Below are 20,137 nucleotides of genomic sequence, written 5' to 3'. Positions count from 1 at the left end.
CATAACATTTTTGGCTTAGGAATGCGACAACAAAAAAAATCCATGAATTCAAGTTTCCATGGGGTGATTCATTGATAGTATCTTGCTCACCTATAATGACATGTCCAGTATAGGGACGCTAGGGTTCAAAGGGTTAACCAGGTGACATGAACGGAGAGGCAGAGGATCGAACCGGGGACCTCCTGAGTCCCCTGATGGCCGCCCTATACCTCCTGCCGCCCTTAGGCAGGCAACAACATCCACAGTGGAGTGAGAGTCTCCACTCTACATAACAGACCAGTTGCTGCAGACCAGTGTTGATTTTGACAGCAAATTTTGATTTTGTTTTTGAATAAAATTCCATTCAGTTTTAGTCATATTTTAGTCATCTGTAATGTTTTAGTTTTGTCTAGTCGACTAAATATCATAAGATTTTAGTCGACTAAATCTACAGTTGATTGATTAGTCGACACAAATGTGTACTGCTCAAAGAAATGTAGGGAACAACTTTGGCGCTGCCTTGATGGCGTCGTAATGCCTGATTTTACAATTGGCTGCATGCTGAAAATAGCCGATCTACAAGCGTTGTGAGCTTGTAGATCTGCTATTTTCAGAGCGCAACACCGGAGCGCAACCAAACATAAAATGACTTGTCTTTTAGTTCTACTGGATCTCTTCTCCACTAGTTCCCTCACTAACATTTTAGTCTAGTTTTTATTTGTTGACCAAATTGTCGATATACTTCGTCTCAGTTTGTCATCATAGCTTAGTTTTTATTTCACTTTTATTTAGTTTCCGTCAGTGAAAAAAGGTAGTCGACGAACATTTTCCGTCATAGTTTTAGTCGACGAAATCAAAACTGCCGCAGAGATGGCGGCATCAAAGAAAGCAAAGCTAGTCTTTCTTTCTTTTTCAAAAGAAAAAAGGCCTTTTCAAAACAACAAATGTTCCAACGACCTGGCCCAGTTGCACTCTCTCCAACAGAGAGATGCAGCTGAAGTAAAGATCAAGAGAGAACCATCTCCTGCAGGCACTTGGAGGGCGATATGAAGCAGAGCCACACATAGACTGGTTGAGGCTGTGCCAAGCACATTTTTTGCCAAGAGTGAGAAGAAGCTTGTCCCAGGAAGTACCCATGGCAAGGCTGGCATTCCTGCCACTTCTGAGAGAACATTCGTTCAGCCCTGGTGGCAACATAGTGACCCGCCACAGATCTGCTCTGAAGAAGCCAGACAGTTAACCCTTTAAGACCTGAGGCGATTCTTTTTAAAAAAAATCGAAATCCTAGTTTTTGGAGAGAAAAAAAATTCAAAAAAATATTTTTTCACGATTTTTCAAAAATAGCAGATCTACAAGCTCATAGCGCGGCACTCGGTGCCGCGCTATGAGCTTGTAGATCTGCTATTTTTGAAAAGTCCCTGGCACAAAATATTTGGAGATGGGGGGGTCTGCAGCCAAATACACATCATTTTGGGCTTGGCCTTGACATGAAAACTTTTGAGAACCACTGATATACAACGTAGTTTTCCAGTAAAACACAAGGATCACTATAAAAGGAGGAAATAAGACGTATAATAATAAGTTATACTGGGACTTTAAGTTAAATGTCATCATATCATAGCAACATTTCAGTGTATATGACACCGCAACCTCTGTAATGGTGTAATAAAGTCAGACACCACCCAGTTCACTGCCTCTCATATCATCTAAAGTGAATTCTTGATTATGGCCAGCACCCTCCATTTAGTTCTACTTACACACCATAAAGTACACAACACGTGTAGAATGCTTTTTTATCACAAACACAGCTGTCCTACTGTCTGTCTCTCCTACACTGTCTCCCTCTCAGCTGTCCTACTGTCTGTCTCTCCTACACCGTCTCCCTCTCAGCTTTCGTACACTCCGTCTCTCCTACACATTGTAGCTCAAACATGGGGAAAATGCATTCTATGCTGCCACCAAAAGGGCGGAATGGCTACCAAAATTACCCATTAACCCTTTAAGACCTGTGGCGATTCTTAAAAAAAATCTAAATCCTAACAGTTTTTGGAAAAAAAATAGCAGATCTACAAGCTCATGGCGCGGCACTCGGTGCCGCGCTATGAGCTTGTAGATCTGCTATTTTTGAATAGCCGAAGAAATCTAAAGTGACACAGATGCGTTCCAGGTCTTAAATGGGTTAAAGATCTCTCCTCCCGGCCTGGGGCCGTAGCGTGACGGTCCAGGCACCCTAGGCTGCAATGCCAACCTTAAAAACTTGTCACGGGTTCGACTCCCGTTCCCGACGACCTTTGCTGCGTGTTACACACCCCAAAATGATATGTTTGACCGCCGACCCACATCTCAAAATATGTTGTTCCAGGGACCCCCCAGAAGCAAAGATTTGAGTAAAATGTTTTTTTTTTTTTAAATAGCAGATCTGCTATCAGCTTGTATATCTGCTATTTTTGAATAGCCAAGGAAATCTAAAAAAAACACAGATGCGTTCCAGGTCTTAATGGGTTAAAACTCCTTAAACACCTTGGTAGTAACATCCTCTGCCTCCCGCCCCCAACCCTCCTTTCTCTGTAAATATTCCTTCTGATGCAACCGAGTTTTCTACCAATATGTAATTGTATTGAATAGTATGTATTACTGCTGTTTTTTTTTGTGTCATCCTTTAGCCCATTAAGACTGGGAACGCATCCGTGTCATTTTTAGATTTCTTTGGCTATTAAAAAATAGCAGATCTACAAGCTCATAGCGCGGCACAAACGTGTTAATAAAGTATTCAATCAACCAATCGATCAATTTCTACCACTGTCATTGGACGAATGTGGGTCACATTTGCCCCATGCATTTTATCAGTGAGCTACTTGTGTTAGTGTGTTGTCAACAGTTTTAGATTCAATTGTCCAAACATAAAAACAGAGAGAGTGTTGCCTCAAGATTTACTTCTAACACACAGGAAACAGTCCATGTGTTATAGAGCTGTGAGGTAACGGATTGGATGGACCCCTACATTGATAAACATTTGGCCACGGACCCCCCATCTGAAAATGTTTTGTGCCAGGGACCCCCAGAAGCACAGATTTGAGTTTGAGACCTGAAGCCGATTCTACATGTCTCCTAAATCTCAACAGTATTCTGAAAAACGTATGTTTCTATAATCAGTGGTGTTCAATCTTTTTCATGTTAAGGACCCCTAAAATTATATGTATTTGGCCATCAAAATATCTTGTTCCAGGGACCCCCAGAAGCAGCTTGTATATAGAATGAGCTTGTATATCTGCTATTTTTGAATAGCCCAAAGTGTAAAATAATGCTTTTTAGCTCAAATCTAAAAATAACACAGTTCCAGGTCTTAATGGGTTAAACATGTTTGCTTGAAAAAAATATTTATATATATTCAAAGATATTCACACATTTTCACGATTAAAAAAGAAAATAGCAAACCTATGGATCTGCTATTTTTGAATAGCGAAAGCTAAGTGGTTAAAATGATTGTGACGCTATGTTGACTGATTTCACTGTGGACCCCCCCTGGTACCCCCTCAAGGACCACTGGTGGTCCGCACTCTGCGAGTGTACAGCACATATGGAACCAAATGATAGGTCTATTTGGTTCCATCCGTACACTCTGTTAAATTAGAGTTAAATTAACAGCTAAGATGTTATCAGGGTCCCAGAGAAGACCAGGGGGTCCATGGACTAATGCTAGGGGTGTGCCGATACACTAATTTCACCAAACGATGCGATACGATATTTGGCTCACAACTTTGATACGCACTTTTTTTTATTATGAAAATATATGGGGGAGAAAAAAAGCAAATGCAAACAAATAATTCTGTATTTGCATTATTCAGACATGCAAACTTGAAGCTTTTCAGCTACAATAGCCGTTTTGAATCCAAATAGTCCCGGAAAAAAAAAAACATGTTGTCACCCTTTTCACCTCGGGGCTGTTTGCATGCCTGATTATAATGATTGTAAAAAAAAAAGTTTTGTCAAAACGATATTTTGTTTTCCAAAACGATACATATCGTCACGAAAACGTATCACGATATATCGCGGGACGATATATCGACACACACCTAACTAATGCATATCAACTGAGGGGCCTAGAAATGAAAAAGGTTGAGAATCACAGACCTATATATATATATATATATAGAACATCACCTTCCTGTTAACTCCACTGGTTTATAATGTCTGTTCTATTCTGTCTGTTGCCAAACACACTGTAGTGACTAGTTGTCTGTATACCATTAACTTGTAAGACGACTGGGGCCAACAGAGAGAGAGAGTGTGGCCAACAGAGTGTGAGTGTGTGTGTGTGTGTGTGTGTGTGTGTGTGTGTGTGTGTGTGTGTGTGTGTGTGTGTGTGTGTGTGTGTGTGTGTGTGTGTGTGTGTGTGTGTGTGTGTGTGTGAGAGAGAGAGACCCCATGACTGACATCAGGTCTGGTCCCATGGAAGCTAGTAAGGAAGAAGTTATATTATGGCTGCTTATATCTAACCTTTATAGTATACCATCACTTATAATGCTTCTACAATACATTATATTTGACAGCTTGTATAAGAGCCTAGATGTCTCCTATTATGGTTCAGTTTGTCCTTCAGGCAGCTACAGTATAACTATCTCTGCCTTGTGCTCCAGGCAGAACTACCGTACCACTAACATTAGTGTTAATGTACTTCTGACCATGATATCATGTACATGCATAACCGCCACCACCTAGAATATTGTCTCCACTCCTACTGTATGTGCCTCATCGATTTCGGATTGATCCAGAATTCCACAACACTAGCAACTAACCAGCAGGAAGACACCTATTTCTGTCTGTTTGATTGATGTACTTTATTTAGTAAGACATGAGAAACGGTACATGGAAGTACCATTCACAATACAAGGTCTACTAAACTGGATAACTCATAAAAGCACTAAGCTTGTTTAAAATGACTCCCCACGCACACAAATCATGATGACATATAAGAGACAGACAGATATACACACTAATACAGAACGTCATACGATCAGCTTACAGGTTACTGGTATGACTACGGTAATGACATGAGTGTTAGTGTACGACCATGATATCATGTACATAAAGCATAAATCAGAGGTCTTCAACAGGGGGTCCGGGACCCCCAGGGGGTCCTCAAAGTTACTACAGGGGGTCCGCCAAATCTTTGTGTGATTTTCACATTAACCACTTCAACCAAGCATCCATATTCTGAGGAGAACTTTAGAAAATACAAAATATTTTATACAATATATAATGGGGGTCCCCCGCTTTCCCTCGCTCTCAGCCAAGGGAGCCTTGGCCTGAAAACGTTGAAGACCCCTGGCATAAATCATCACCACCTAGAATATTGTCTCGACTCCTATGTGCCTCATCGATTTCAGAATTCAGAATTCCACAACACTAGCAACTATAACTAACAGGAGGACACCTATCTCTGTCTGTCTGTGTGTGTTTATTTTTGACAGTTTATGACTAAACACACATAAAGGCTGTTATTATAGGCTCTATGCACAGCAGCCATATTATCACTTCCTTCACAGGTGTTACCAATGATACTAATGAAGGCTCTGTTCCATTTAGAGTAGCACAGTGGTTCTCGCACTTTTTAATTTCCACGACCAACATAACTCTGAGAGTGTACAAATAGAACCCTTACGGGTCCATTTGGTTCCATACCAGAGAGTGTGAATTTCTTCACAATATGCTGCTGTCCATAGAGCCTACTATAGCATCAAACAGCAGAGTGGGAGGGGCCTCAACTAGCTGTCAGATGGAATGAAGGCGTGAGACCCCACAGACACCTGTCTGTCTGTGAGTGTGTGTTTGTTTGTGTGTAAACAGACAGTTCAAAGGTGTCTCTCTCTCGCTCTCTCTTCAGTCATGCTAGCTACAGTCTCCATTAGCCTCCATCCATCCAGCTAGCATCAGGGCTAACAGTGTTAGCTCTGCTCACAGACAGTGATGCTGGAGGAAGCCTTTATAAACACGACGCAGAGACGTGTTATACGTCATAAACAATTAAACAAACAAACGCTACGTATAGCTCTCGTACGGGGGGGAGAAAAAAAACGTCACATAAGCAGCAAACCCACCAAAAAAATGACGTCATGGAGAAAGTGTCGACGCCATAGGTCGACGCGGGTTCGTGTGTGTGTGGGGGGGGGAATAAAACAACGTTTTAGGTTGAAATGACGTCATTTTTTTTCTTCCCTGGGAGGCAAAAAAAAAGGCTCGAGGGAAGAAGTCACGAGCCTTTCAGCCTCTGTCTGTTAGCAGGATGGACAGACATGAAACATGACCGTCATGTCATGACAGTCATGGCGCTACTTGTTCCTGGTTTTGGCACTTTCTCCGTTTACAACCCGTGCATCTACATAAACGTTCAGATTTCAAATGTAAAGTGCTGACCCCACGGTTATGGACGTAACAAGTTAAAGCGCATGGGTCTAAGTACCCGTATCTTACGTATTGTTCAATAAAAAGCATTTTAATCCAATCAGCAGCCATTTTTTAGATGTATCAGCGTGCAATACACCTCCCAACCGATAGGGTCGCGTGGTTGAAAGCGTATGGAGGAAATTCGGAGAAAATGGCCACCGATCGGATTAAAATGTTTTTTTATTGAACAATGCCGGAGGATACAGGTGCTTACACCCTGGCGATTTAACGTGTCACATCCGTGGCCGTGGGGTCAGCACTTTATATTTGAAATATGAACGTTTATGTAGACGCTCGGGTTGTAAATGTTGACATTACAAAAACCAGGAGCAAGTGGTTCCATGACGCTTGTGACAGTCGAGCGTCATGGCTAACATGGAGAAGACATGGAGGACATGAAGACATTATTATTATTCTATATTGTTATTACCTGCATGCGGTGGAACTCCTCCTCGGACAGAGCCTGGGACATCATGGACATGATGGAGGTGTTGTTTAGGGTGTTTTAGTTGTTGTTCTTACACCATTTAGAGGTTGAAATGTTTACCTGCCGCTGCAGGATGAACACACAATGACAGCAACAACACACTGCGACGTGTGACGCACTGAGCCTTTCCGGTCCACGCCTTCACAATAAAATATTGTTTTAATCATTGGAGGTTGAAACATAGCAGTGGTGGGAAAAGTACTCAAATGTTTTACACAAGTAAAAATATCAATACTGCTATGAAGAAGTACTCTGTTACAGGTAAAATGCCTGTTCAAAATGTTACTTGAGTAAAAGTGCAAACGTATTGGCATCTAAATACACTTAAAGTCCCAAAAGTAAAAGTGCTAACATGTTTGAAAATAGCCGATCTACAAGCTCGCGACGCGTTGTGAGCTTGTTGATCGGCTATTTTCAAATGGCCTATGTATAAAATAGGGCTAAAGTGGTTAATGTATATTTCATAATATCATAATTTGTAAAAGTAGCTACTAAGTAGTGACTAAAGTTGTCAAATAATTGTAGTGGAGTAAAAGTACTGTATTTGCCTCTGTATTTTGTAAAAATACATCAAATTGTGTTAATTACAAGTAAAAGTCTGATGTTCAAAAATGGACTTGAGTAAATAAGTACAAATACCTCAAAATTGTACTTAAGTACAGTACTTGGTCTTCAAAATTGTAAATGCAGATTTGCCCGAAATGCCCCCTATACCCGCATATCTGTATAAATACCTCGAAAAAGTTAGTGACACCCACAGTCACGAAACTAGAGGAGCGTAAACAACAATCTGGTACCACCCACCCATAAAACAAACATGGGCAAATTCTCCTTCTACAGCACAGCCACCAAGGTATGGAATAGTCTAACCCCATCCCTCAAAAAATGCAGTTCGCTGGACTCGTTCAAAACAGCCCTAAAAACTCATCTTTCTGGAGGCCAAAAGAGGAGCTAGTACCAGTTTCCCTGTAGACAGACGACCCCCCCGTTCCATTTCTTTTTTGTATATATTTTTTATTTTTCATGCTTTTTTTTTGTACATAGTGGTATTTTGTCTCTGTATTTTTATGTTGATTTTTGAATGTTTGGTTGCTACTATATATGTCTATGAAATTAATTCAAGGACCCCAACGGAAACAAGTCCGCAAGGACTTTTTTGGTCAGACCCTTTAGACAAAAGTATTATAAATGTAACTGTGTTGTTTTGCATTCTTTTGCCTAATAAAAAATGCAATCAATCAATCAAAACTTGAGTACACGTACTTAGTTACTTTCCACTACTGATATCTAGAGGGTGGACTGCCCCGCCGCCATCAATTCATTTCAATGAAAGTTGCTCACAAGCGCATGAAGCACCCAGAAGTACTTTGGCTCCAACGTTGGAGCCAATAGAGCAGGCGCACTAGCATTTCAGACGAAATAAGCATGCGCAGCATTGTCCCGTGTCCTGCAATATCAGATTTGGCCAGCAGGCTTCTGACGCTTCAACCATTCTCCGCGGTTCTTCTGGGAGCTTTTGGGTTGAAAGAAAAAGTGAGCGAGTTTCCGGAAGTGGACGTTCCATTTCTTACTTTTTTTTCAAAACAAAATAAAAATGTAAAAGATTTTCTAAAAAGTTGAATTTAATTCAAAGGGGCTTCATTACCAAATCAAGTGTGTAATAAAAAAATGATAAAATTGGACATGTATGGAGAAATGTGTAAACAGAACAACAGAACTCTGTAACAATTATAGTAGGTTAAATGAACTAAAAAGTACAAACAGAAATGTTCTTTGCTTTTGCTAGTTATATACTGTACTATGCATTAAGGATAACTGGAAAATAAAAATTGCAAGGACTTATTTTATGTTGGCCTATTTCTTACTAAATGAACATAGTACAGACATACACAGATGATTAACAGACTTTATGGTGTGTCTCTCTCTCTCTCTCTCTCTCTCTCTCTCTCTCTCTCTCTCTCTCTCTCTCTCTCTCTCTCTCTCAGAGAGAACTCTGTCTCGTGTATTGCGGAAACAAACTGTCAGTCTCTCTCAGATCTCTGCCAGTGATCACACAGACAGACAGACAGATCAGGTGGATCGCTGTCATTCAGAGTGGATCTGATGGAGAACCTGCCGGCGTTGCTTCAACAGCTGCGATCCTTCACCAGAGACCCTGTTGCTCGGGAGAGCCTCTATGCAGAGTACAAGGTGAGTAGTGGTAGAAATAGGCAGTGGTGGAAAAAAGTATTGTTGTGTTACTTGAAAAAGTATCAATACTGCAATGTGGAAACACTCTGTTTAAGTAAAAGTCCGGAATTCAACATTTACTTGAGTAAAATACTAAAATTACAGTATTATTGGTATCAGAATGTACTTAAAAGTACCAAAAGTATAGTCATTATGCAGAATGTCCCATTTCACAAGTTTTCAAATGTATGGATTGTATGAAAAATCTTCTGAAAATAGCAGATCTACATAGTTCACAATGTGTCTCTTTGCAAGCATTGTGAGCTTGTAGATCTGCTATTTTCAAATGGCGAAATGTATATAGGGCTGAAGTGGTTAATGTATGTTTTGTAATAATAATCAAAATCTACAAAGTGACTACAACTGTGTCAGAATACGTTTTTTTAAGTCAAAGTAGCAATACAATGTAGAAATATTATGTTACCAAAGAAAGTCAAAATCACAATATCCTTACAGTACCAAAGGTAGAAGTAGCCTACTAATAATCAGTAATAATGTATAATTCAATACAAGCTATAATGTGTTCGTAAATGTGGGGCTAATTACTTTATGTGCTACTAGTATTATAACATATAATAATAATACAAAGTATTAATAATTATTGTTATTATTATAATACATCATCATTTAATCAATCATTAATTTAAATAGCGGCTACCTAAAAGCTGTCATCGTGTGTGTGTGTGTGTGTGTGTGTGTGTGTGTGTGTGTGTGTGTGTGTGTGTGTGTGTGTGTGTGTGTGTGCGTGTGCGTGTGCGTGTGTGTGTGTCATTTTAGCCACACTAAAGAAGATTTCTCCCAGATATTGTCCAAATTAAAAAATATTCTTTAGTCACATTTTGTATAATGTCACAGTTTGTAAGCCTTTATTTGTGACAGGGGAGAAAGACAGGAAATGCAGAGAGAGAGAGAGAGAGTAGGGGAGAGTGACACAGCAAATAGAATGGAACCAGGGACTCACTGATCAAGGGCCTTTTGCTCCCATGTGGTACTGTAGGCCTACACACACACACACACACACACACACACACACACACACACACACACACACACACACACACACACACTTTTTTTTTTTTTTTTAATATCTTTTATTGGTGAAACAGGTGGTACAGGGAGAGAAGAAAGAGGTAACGGTATCAACATATCACCGTGTTTCTTTTTAACTTTTATGGGACATGACAGGACATTGACAAGACTGGGAAATGACAAGGGGCAACGAGGAACTAAACAAAACAAAAACAAAAAACAAAAGTAAACAAAACAAAACAAAACAGGACAGAGTTTTATATAAACCAAACATGAGTAAGTATGCGTGTGCGCACGCATAAGCACGTACGCACACACATACCCACACACTCACATGGTTATAACCAGGATACTTTAAGGCGGGGTTGCTGAAGTGTCAGAGGTGCTCACCTCAGTGAGGAGTATTTATTTTCTATGGGATCAGTCTGGGTCAAGGGACGAGAGGGTATTAAAGAATGTAATCAGTGGTTGCCATCTATCATAAAAAGTGGAAGTTGAGCCTCGTAGGGAGTATTTAACCTTTTCTGATGCTAGAAATGACATTAGGTCCTTGAGCCAGGAAGTGGTGGATGGTGGATTTGGGCCTTTCCAATGCAGGAGGATACGCCTACGGGCGATGAGAGAGGCAAAGGCTAGAACATCAAGTTCCTTCCTGGAGATACCAGCGAGTGAGTGGGGTACCCCAAAGATGGCTATCAGGGGGCATGGATCAAGGTTGATATTTAGCACGTTGCCTAGCGTGACAAAGAAGTTGGACCAGAAATCGGCCAGCCTGGGACAGGAGAAGAACATGTGGGTATGATTGGCAGGTGACAGGCCGCACCTGTCGCAGGCGTCGCTCATTCCTGGGAAAAGGTTACTGAGTTTGGCTTTTGTGAAATGGACCCTATGCAAAGTTTTAAACTGGATTAGGCTTAAGCGAGCACATGATGAAGTGTTATTGACCCTGAAGACTGCCTCTTCCCACTGTGCATCTGTCAGATCAGACTCAAGCTCCGTTTCCCATTTACCTCTGACCCCCGCGAGCGATAGCACTTTCAGAGAAGATATAATATCGTATAGTGAAGAAATCCCGCCTTGTACTTTTGTGAGAGAAAGTATTTTACTAATCACGGAGTTTGTAGGAGACTGGGGAAAGGGTGTAAAATGGGTACGGGCGTAGTCGCGAACCTGGAGGTAGCGGAACAGGTGGGAGTGAGGTAAATTGAACTTGGTGCGGAGAGCTTCAAATGAGGCAAATGAGCCCTCTGAGTAGAGGTCTAGGAAATGGGTCAGACCTCTCTCTCTCCAAAGGTTGAAGGCTGAGTCTGAGCTGGAGGGTTTGAACAGATGGTTGTTGGAAATCGGGCTGTAAGGCGAGGCGGTCTGGAGCCCGAAGTGTTTTCTGAACTGGTTCCAGATTTTGAGAGTAGCGAGTACGACTGGGTTTTTTATGTAGTCAGGGCAACGAGAGGTAAGGGGGGCACAGACGAGCGCCATCAACGAAGATGGGCATGCGGAATGGCTCTCCATTATGCACCAGTTGAGGTTGGGGGAATTGTGCCAGTTCTGGATTCTCTGGAGGTTAGCTGCCCAATAATAATGTTGGAAATTTGGCAACGCTAGACCACCCTCGCTTTTGCTCTTTTGGAGAAGGGCTCTACGTGCTCTTGGGCTCTTGCCCGCCCAGATAAATGTTGAGATTGTTTTATCTAGTGAATGGAAAAATGATTTGGGTAAGAAAACCGGGAGGGATTGAAAAAGAAACAAAAGCCTTGGTAAGATGTTCATTTTGACAGAGTTGATTCTGCCTGCTAGGGAAATGGGGAGAGAGGCCCACCGAATCAGATCGGACTTTATTTCCGTGACTAATTTTGTGATGTTGTACTCGATTAGTAGGGAGGGGGAGTGAGCTACATTGATACCCAAGTAGCGGAAGCCGTTCGGTGACAGGCGGAATGGTATGGCGCTTTGGGTAATGAGCTTGGCTGCCTCATTTATGGGGGAACACTCACTTTTGCTAATATTTAGTTTATAACCTGAGAAGGAGCCAAAGGAAGTTAAAATTTGTAAAATATTTTCTGCAGAGTTGCATGGGTCCGAAACAAAGAGCAAGAGATCGTCGGCATAGAGAGATACTCGATGTTCTCGTCCAGCTCTATAGATGCCGTTAAAGAGCGGCGAGGACTTGAGGGCAATTGATAACGGTTCGATTGCTAACGCAAAGAGCAGGGGAGAGAGAGGGCAACCTTGGCGTGTTCCTCTCGTTAAGGGGAAAAAATCAGACTTCTGAGAGTTAGTGATTACGCAGGCCGTGGGGGCAGAGTATAAGAGTTGTATCCAGGAGACAAATTTAGGCCCGAAACCAAATTTCCCTAAAACCGAGAACAGGTAATCCCACTCGACGCGATCGAAGGCTTTTTCCGCGTCGAGCGCAATAACCAATTCAGCAGGTTGCGTGTTGTCAGGCGAGAGCATGATGTTTAAAAGCCTACTGATGTTCGATGATAGCTGCCTTCCCCTGACGAAGCCCGTTTGGTCTTCGGATATAATATCTGGGAGGCAGGGGTCCAGGCGGAGTGCTAGAACTTTTGCGAGCAGCTTAACGTCTGAATTTATCAAGCTTATTGGTCTCCAACTGCCGCACTCTTCTGGTTTCTTGTCTTTCTTAAGTATAAGTGAGATAGTGGCCTGACACACACACACACACACACACACACACACACACACACACACACACACAAACTGCTGCTATAAAGCCGTGATTCTCAAACATTTCCATGTCAAGGACCTCCAAAATGATATATTTGGCTGCGGACCCCCATTGCAAAAACATTTTGTGCCAGGGATTTAAAAAAAAAAGAGCAGATCTATAAGCTCTTTTATTTTTTTACCACTTGGCTATCAGGTCTCCCTTTTTGAATAATTTTAAATACTTTCTGCTAGCCGATGCTATGCAAAACAAACAAACAAATACATGCTACTGTATAAAGAGAGGGCTTTAAAAATTACACACACATACTCGCACATTTTGTAGAACTATACTTGTGAGGCCATCAACATTTTAGCACAGCAATTTTATGAAAGCCAGTCATACAAAAAATATATATATATTTTTTTTACAAAATTGCATTTTTAACCCTAAACCCCTAACCCTAAAGTCCAAAAATGTCTGATCTGCAAGATTTACAAGGTGTTGCGCAGTGACGAATTGTGAATTTGTAGAGTGTAGAATGTAGAATTTGTAGAGTGTAGAATGTTTTGAGTTAAGCATAACTCAAAACATTCTCCTCCGAGGACCAGGAAATTTTTCTTCACAATGTCTATTTCTCAAATGCTACTATACTTGTGTGGACACTACTTGGCCCTCACAAGTGTAATGATATGCATACATACACGTGCGTCGTACACACACACAGTCGCTAACATTTGCATATTGGACACCACACGTTTGTGGTTTACGCGGTGAGCTAAAATAGACTACCTCTGAAATGTCTATTACAGCTTTGTTTCCACTTGCTTAACCACCTGAAACATACGTAGTGTCCCTTTACTGGGGGGGGGGTGAACATTGTGTAAATATACCTCTGCAACACCTCGCGTTGTGAGCTTTTGGCTATTTTTTTAAGTGTTTGTTATAAACCATTTTAGCACAGCAATTTTATGAAAGCCAGTCATACAAAAAATATATATATATTCTTTTACAAATTTGCATTTTTAACCCTAAACCCCTAACCCTAAAGTCCAAAAATGTCTGATCTACAAGATTTACAAGGTGTTGCGCAGTGACGAGTTGTGAATTTGTAGATCGGCACACGGGGCACGACATCCTTCAGCAACGAAATGGTTAATGGTACATTTATGTAGCGCTTTTATCCACAGCGCTTTACATAGATTGTGCATTACATTCACACACACATTCATACACCGATAGCGGAGGAAACCATGCAAGGCACCAACTGAACTGGGAACCTCATGGTTGCTTTATCTGCCACTCTACCCCTGAGCCACTGCTCCAAACCCCAACTCCAGTTACCAAACCTATAATCTCTAAATGCCTAATACCAAACGTAAACCTAACCTGAATCTTTTCCTAATAGTAAGCACAGCGGTGGAAAGTAACTAAGTACATTTACTTAAGTACTGTACTTAAGTACAATTTTGAGGTATTTGTACTTTACTTGAGTATTTCCAATTTCCAATACTTTTACTTCTACTCCACTACATCTCAGAGGCAAATATTGTACTTTTACTCCACTACAATTATTTGAAAGCTTTAGTTATTAGTTACTTTTCAGATATACATTATTACATTATGAAACATACATTAGCCACTTTAGCCCTATTTTATACCTAGGCTATTTGAAAATAGCAGATCTACAACGCGTCGCGATGCGACGCGTTGTGAGCTTGTAGATCTGCTATTTTCAAATATTTTAGTACTTTTACTTTTGGTACTTTAAGTACATTTTGATGCCAATACTTCTGTACTTTTACTTTTTTTTAAATTTTGAATTCTGGACTATTACTTGTAACGGAGTATTTTGATATTGCAGTATTGGTACTTTTTTAAGTAAAGAATTTGAGTACTTTTTCCACCACTGAGTAAGCATAACTCAAAACATTCTCTTCCGAGGACCAGGACATTTTTCTTCACAATGTCTATTTCTCAAATGCTACTATACTTGTGTGGACACTACTTGGCCCTCGCAAGTGTAATGATATACATGGGGGGTTCCTTCCATTCCGACATCTCGCCACTCCGACTAGTGGCTTCCGCGTGCGGTTAGGGTTAGGGTTAGGGAATGGTTAGGGTCGGACTTCAGTGCTAAGCCTTTTTAGAAAGGTCATCCTTTCAGAAAAAGGCAGAGCAAGGAATTTTTGCTCTCGCCATCTTATTTTTGAAAGAAAGTCTTTTTGGGATCCTGCTACTCTTTAATTTTAAGGTCCATATAATTTCACATTCTGTTTAATTAAGTATTCCTTTAGACTACATTCTAAATCTTTGCCCTAAGCCCCTTTTGGCTGTTACCCCTTTCCTGGAGGGAGGGGGGGGAAAACATTTTTTTCCAATTAGGGTTAACCATTTCACCTTTCTTTAAGGTTTAGGTTTTTGGGCATGTTTACAATTTATAATATGAAATAGAAATGCCAGTGAACTTTGTGAGAAATGTTCACTGGGGACTGTGCATGGCAGGTAAGTCCAGTCATCCTGAGTCCCACCTGGACCGCATACCAAAAAATCATCCATAATGTCATTATAAGAATGGTACAGGATTAGGACTCAATAAAAGATTTAAGAGAACAAATACAGTTATGGACCATGACGGAGGCGCGCCGACTCAGCAGACCTTGAGGCCGAGGAGTTGCGCCCGAGCGCCTCCAGGCGCGAGTGCCCGCAACGACCGGCCGAAGGGCTGCTAGTCGACTCAGCGCCGTCCGAGTTATGTACCGATAGGGACAGAATCGTAAATGATGTTTGTGGGGACTGCGTGTACCCCAACTAACCTTCCCTGTGACTACTGGTCAATAGTGTGTCTTTGTTGGGACTGATACAATTCTCCATTTCTGCTACAGGGGTTGGGGTTAGAGTAATGAGGGCCTTAACCCCTTTTAATTTTAAGGTCCTTATTATTTCACATTTGTTCATCTAAGTCTTCCTAGGTCCATTGTTTGATTGTGTGTGTCTTGGCCCACTTAGTCCTTTTGAAGGCTTGAGTGGGCATTTGGGTTGATCACCCTCACACCTATTTGGGTCTTTAAGCTATGGGTCAGGGAGAAGCCCCTTGCCTTCCCCTAGGGTCGTTGACGTGTCTGTGATTGTCCTTAATGGTCGGGTGTTATTCCTCCTTTCTCTGGTGGGTCTTTGTTCTTTTAGTTCTCTAAGTACCTGGTGGTCTCTTTGTGTGTTTCTGTGAGTTAATTTGGGTGAATTAAGAAGGGTTGGTTTGTGTGTTTCTGGTGTTTGTCATATTCAGTCCTTCTGGAAAAATTGTGTCCAATCTTTTTATCCATTGTCTTTCGTTATATTGTCTCTGTCCTGTTGTCCAATTTGGGTTATGCTCTAAGCCAGTGACTTTTAGGGAGTTTATTCCATGTGTCATAAAGTGTTGAACAATTATCAAATTGGTCTTCTTGCCATTGTTTATATTACATCTATGTTGGTTTAATCTGGTGGCGATTGTGTTTTGTGTTTCACCCACATATTGAAGGCCACACTTGGTGCAGGTGATTAAGTAAATACAGTTTTTAGTGTTAGCCTGCATTCTTTGTTTAATGCCAAACACTCTTTTGTTGTGCCTGTTGGTTACCATTTGGGCTGTTTTAAAGTAATCTGGTCTCTTGTTAGTTGGTCTATTCGTTCCTTTAAGAGTGCTGTGGACTAGGTAATCTTTGAGGTTCTTGTTTTTCCTATAGGCTGAAATGATTTTACACCCATTTAAAAGTGTGTTTCCTCTGTTTTGGAAATTTCTTTTTATCCTGGTGTTGGCTAATTTGCTTTGTGAGGAGTAGGTAGTGACCAAGGCCAGTTTTGGGCCCTAGTATTTTTCCTTTACTTCCAGAAAGGTGTCTTGGGCTTTTCGTAGGAAGGTCCTTGTGTAACCTCTTTTTCGTAGGGCGCAGAATAAGATCTTGCAGGCTGTCTTAAAATCCTGTTCTTGTGTGCAGATTCTATGGAATCGTAGTAGCTGTGATTTAACAATCCCTGTGTAACAGTGTGGTGGGTGGAATGAGGTTTTATGTAGGAGAGCGTGAGTGTCTGTTTCTTTAAAGTAGACTTTGAGATCTAACTTTCCACTGGTGTTAAACAGTGGGCCCTTGAAGACGGTTACATCCAAGAAATCTATTTTGTTTGTGTCTGTGACAAATTTTATAGTGATGGATCGGTGGTGTGTGTTTAGAACTTTAATAAAGTCTTCAAAATCCTCCTTGGAGTGTTCCCAAATCCCAAAGATATCATCCAAGAATCTAAAATAGTGGGTTGGTTTTAGAATACATTTTTTTAACGTTAATGTCGGAAAGGCGACATGTCGGAAAGGCGACATGTCGGAAAGGCGAAATGCACCCGATATACATACATACACGTGCGTCGTACACACACAGTCGCTAACATTTACATATTGGACACCACACGTTTGTGGTTTACGCGGTGAGCTAAAATAGACAGCCTACGAAATGTCTATTACAGCTTTGTTTCCACTTGCTTAACCACCTGAAACCTACGTAGTGTCCCTTTACTGGGGGGTGAACATTGTGTAAATATACCTCTGCAACACCTCGCGTTGTGAGCTTTTGGCTATTTTTTTAAGTGTTTGTTATAAACCTTTCCAAATGGGGTTCCGTGGCCAAGTGCATATCAATTTAGAGCAGTTGTTCTCAACCTTTTCAGGCTGTGACCCCCCCAAAATAATCATATTTGAACTGGGGACCCCCCAAAATAATCATATTTGAACTGGGGACCCCCCAAAATAATCATATTTGAACTAGGGACCCCCCAAAATAATCATATTTGAACTGGGGACCCCCCACCCTGACAAGCACTTGGAATTGTAGGAGTTGAGGCATAACATTTTGTTCCCACAGATAAATATTGTGAAAATAGCCGATCTACAAGCTCACAACGCCTCGCGCTATGAGGCGTTGTGAGCTTGTAGATCTGCCCCTTTGCCTCTTTCTATATTTTTTGACAATTTGGCCAATGTTTGACCAGTTTTTATAGTATAGTTTGTTGATTACCTTTGACGCAGCAATGGTCTTCTTTCTTTTCTTTTTTTTTTTTTGGTGTTAAAAAGGTCTTATAAAGTCATTAAATTGTCACTTCACTGTCATCTGGGACCCCCCCCCAAAATCATGTGAGGACCCCCCTGGGGGTCCCGACCCACAGGTTGTGAACCACTGATTTAGGGGTCCATGACAGGAGGAGTATAGTGCAGTCAGACAAGTCTACGAAGCTGTCTATGAAATCTATGAACATTTTTAATCTGCAACACAGTATGCAGTGGGCTCGTCCCTGCTTCACCACTCTTTCACCATGATGTGAGGTATTGGACTGGAAACTGTGGATATTTTAGTCATCTGAATTGTTTTAGGTTAGTTTTAGTCTACTTTTACTTAAGTAAAGAATTTGAGTACTTTTTCCACCACTGAGTAAGCATAACTCAAAACATTCTCCTCCGAGGACCAGGACATTTTTCTTCACAATGTCTATTTCTCAAATGCTACTATACTTGTGTGGACACTACTTGGCCCTCACAAGTGTAATGATATACAATACATACACGTGCGTCATACACACACAGTCGCTAACATTTACATATTGGACACCACACGTTTGTGGTTTACGCGGTGAACTAAACTAGACTGCCTCTGAAATGTCTATTACAGCTTTGTTTCCACTTGCTTAACCACCTGAAACCTACGTAGTGTCCCTTTTCTGGGGGGTGAACATTGTGTAAATATACCTCTGCAACACCTCCCATTGTGAGCTTTTGGCTATTTTCTTAAGTGTTTGTTATAAACCTTTCCAAATGGGGTTCCGTGGCCAAGTGCATATCAATTTAGGGCAGTGGTTCTCAACCTTTTCAGGCTGTGACCCCCCCCCCCCCCCCAAAAATAATCATATCATCGTTGTGAGCTTGTAGATCAGCCTCTTTGTCTCTTTCTTATATTTTTTGACAATTTGACCAATGTTTGACCAGTTTTTATAGTATAGTTTGTTGATTACCTTTGACGCAGCAATGGTCTTTTTTCTTTCTTTCTTTTTTTTAGGTGTTAAAAAGGTCACTTCACTGTCATCTGGGACCCCCCCCCCCAAAAAAAAAAAATCATGTGAGGACCCCCCTGGGGGTCCCGACCCACAGGTTGTGAACCACTGATTTAGGGGTCCATGACAGGAGGACTATAGTGCAGTCAGACAAGTCTACGAAGCTGTCTATGAAATCTATGAACATTTTTAATCTGCAACACAATTTTATACAGTATGCAGTGGGCTCGTCCCTGCTTCACCTCTCTTTCAGCTACAGTATAGGGCAGTGGTTCTCAACCTTTGCAGGTCATGACCCAAAATAATCATATTTTGTGGACCCCCACTCTGACAAGCACTTGGAATTGTAGGCATTACATTTAGTTTGACTTGGTTCCACAGATTTTCTAATCCACTTGAAAAGCTTAGAACTTTCTATTTTAGAAGCATAAAAGTAAAAACAAAAACGCAACTGACAGAAACTGCTGCTTTTAAAAGTATGATTGCCACTATGGGTAAATTATGTTCCAAACAAAACTAGCAAAAACATGGGACATTTCTTAAAGGAGTTGGGGTATTGATGGACAAGAGGATATACTGTATTTAGCTGGATTATATTGAATGAAGTGAGTGTATCGGTGTGTAAAGTTTGATTTAGTTTTAATTCAAATAGTGAAATCAACAGGAAGTTGACATTTTTATATAAAAAAAAAACAGTACTGGGTTTGGTGAAGCTCTATATTGTCTGAATCAGCTATGTTTGGGTTCATTTATGTACTAAAAGAGTGACTTTGAGAGCTGTTTTACCGTACAATGTAAGTCAATGAGGAGCATATTTTGAATTATCAATTTCTAATCAATGGAGCAATTATTTTTGATATCTTGCCCACCTTTGGAGTTACATCATGGCAAGGTAACTACACAACCCAAACCTCTACCAAAGTGGTCTTACCCTTTAAGCCCTAAACCACTTAAGCCCTATTCAAAATGGCTATTTTTGAAAATGATAGAAATCTTCACCTATAATGATTGCCACACATCGGCTGCATAATTGCCAATTCCCATGTCGTAAAAAAAAAAAAAAAAAAAGCGAATAATGGCCCCTATATATATCGCCCAAACCGGTATATCAGTCTGGCTCTATAGTCAAAACCAAGAGCAGCTTTGGTGTAAAGCAGGGGTCTTCAACGTTTTCAGGCCAAGGAAGGACCCCCTGGCTGAGAGAGAGATGAAGCAGGGACCCCCTC

At 41.0% G+C, this 20,137-nt stretch overlaps 2 protein-coding genes across 4 annotated transcripts in view; one reads left to right on the top strand and one right to left on the bottom strand.

Moving 5' to 3' along the window:
* The window catches only part of gripap1 (GRIP1 associated protein 1), a 72,907-nt gene extending 65,904 nt beyond the window's left edge, over positions 1-7,003 (bottom strand). For all 3 annotated transcript variants that reach the window (XM_084070226.1, XM_084070227.1, XM_084070228.1), the window contains exon 1: positions 6,854-7,003. In XM_084070226.1, coding sequence (XP_083926352.1) covers positions 6,854-6,904 — 51 coding nt within the window. In that variant the 5' untranslated portion in view covers positions 6,905-7,003. The remainder of the gene's footprint in view (positions 1-6,853) is intronic.
* A 1,968-nt stretch (positions 7,004-8,971) lies between these two features.
* The window catches only part of ptpn18 (protein tyrosine phosphatase non-receptor type 18), a 50,785-nt gene continuing 39,619 nt past the window's right edge, over positions 8,972-20,137 (top strand). Inside the window, exon 1 of the mRNA XM_084070231.1 lies at positions 8,972-9,100. Within this exon, the coding sequence (XP_083926357.1) occupies positions 9,014-9,100 (87 nt within the window). The 5' untranslated portion in view covers positions 8,972-9,013. The remainder of the gene's footprint in view (positions 9,101-20,137) is intronic.

This window comes from Gymnoscopelus microlampas (assembly GCF_963454915.1).
Source record: "Gymnoscopelus microlampas genome assembly, chromosome: 10".
In the NCBI taxonomy this organism is placed as follows: Eukaryota; Metazoa; Chordata; class Actinopteri; order Myctophiformes; family Myctophidae; genus Gymnoscopelus; species Gymnoscopelus microlampas.
This window is presented reverse-complemented; position numbering and strand designations above follow the sequence as displayed.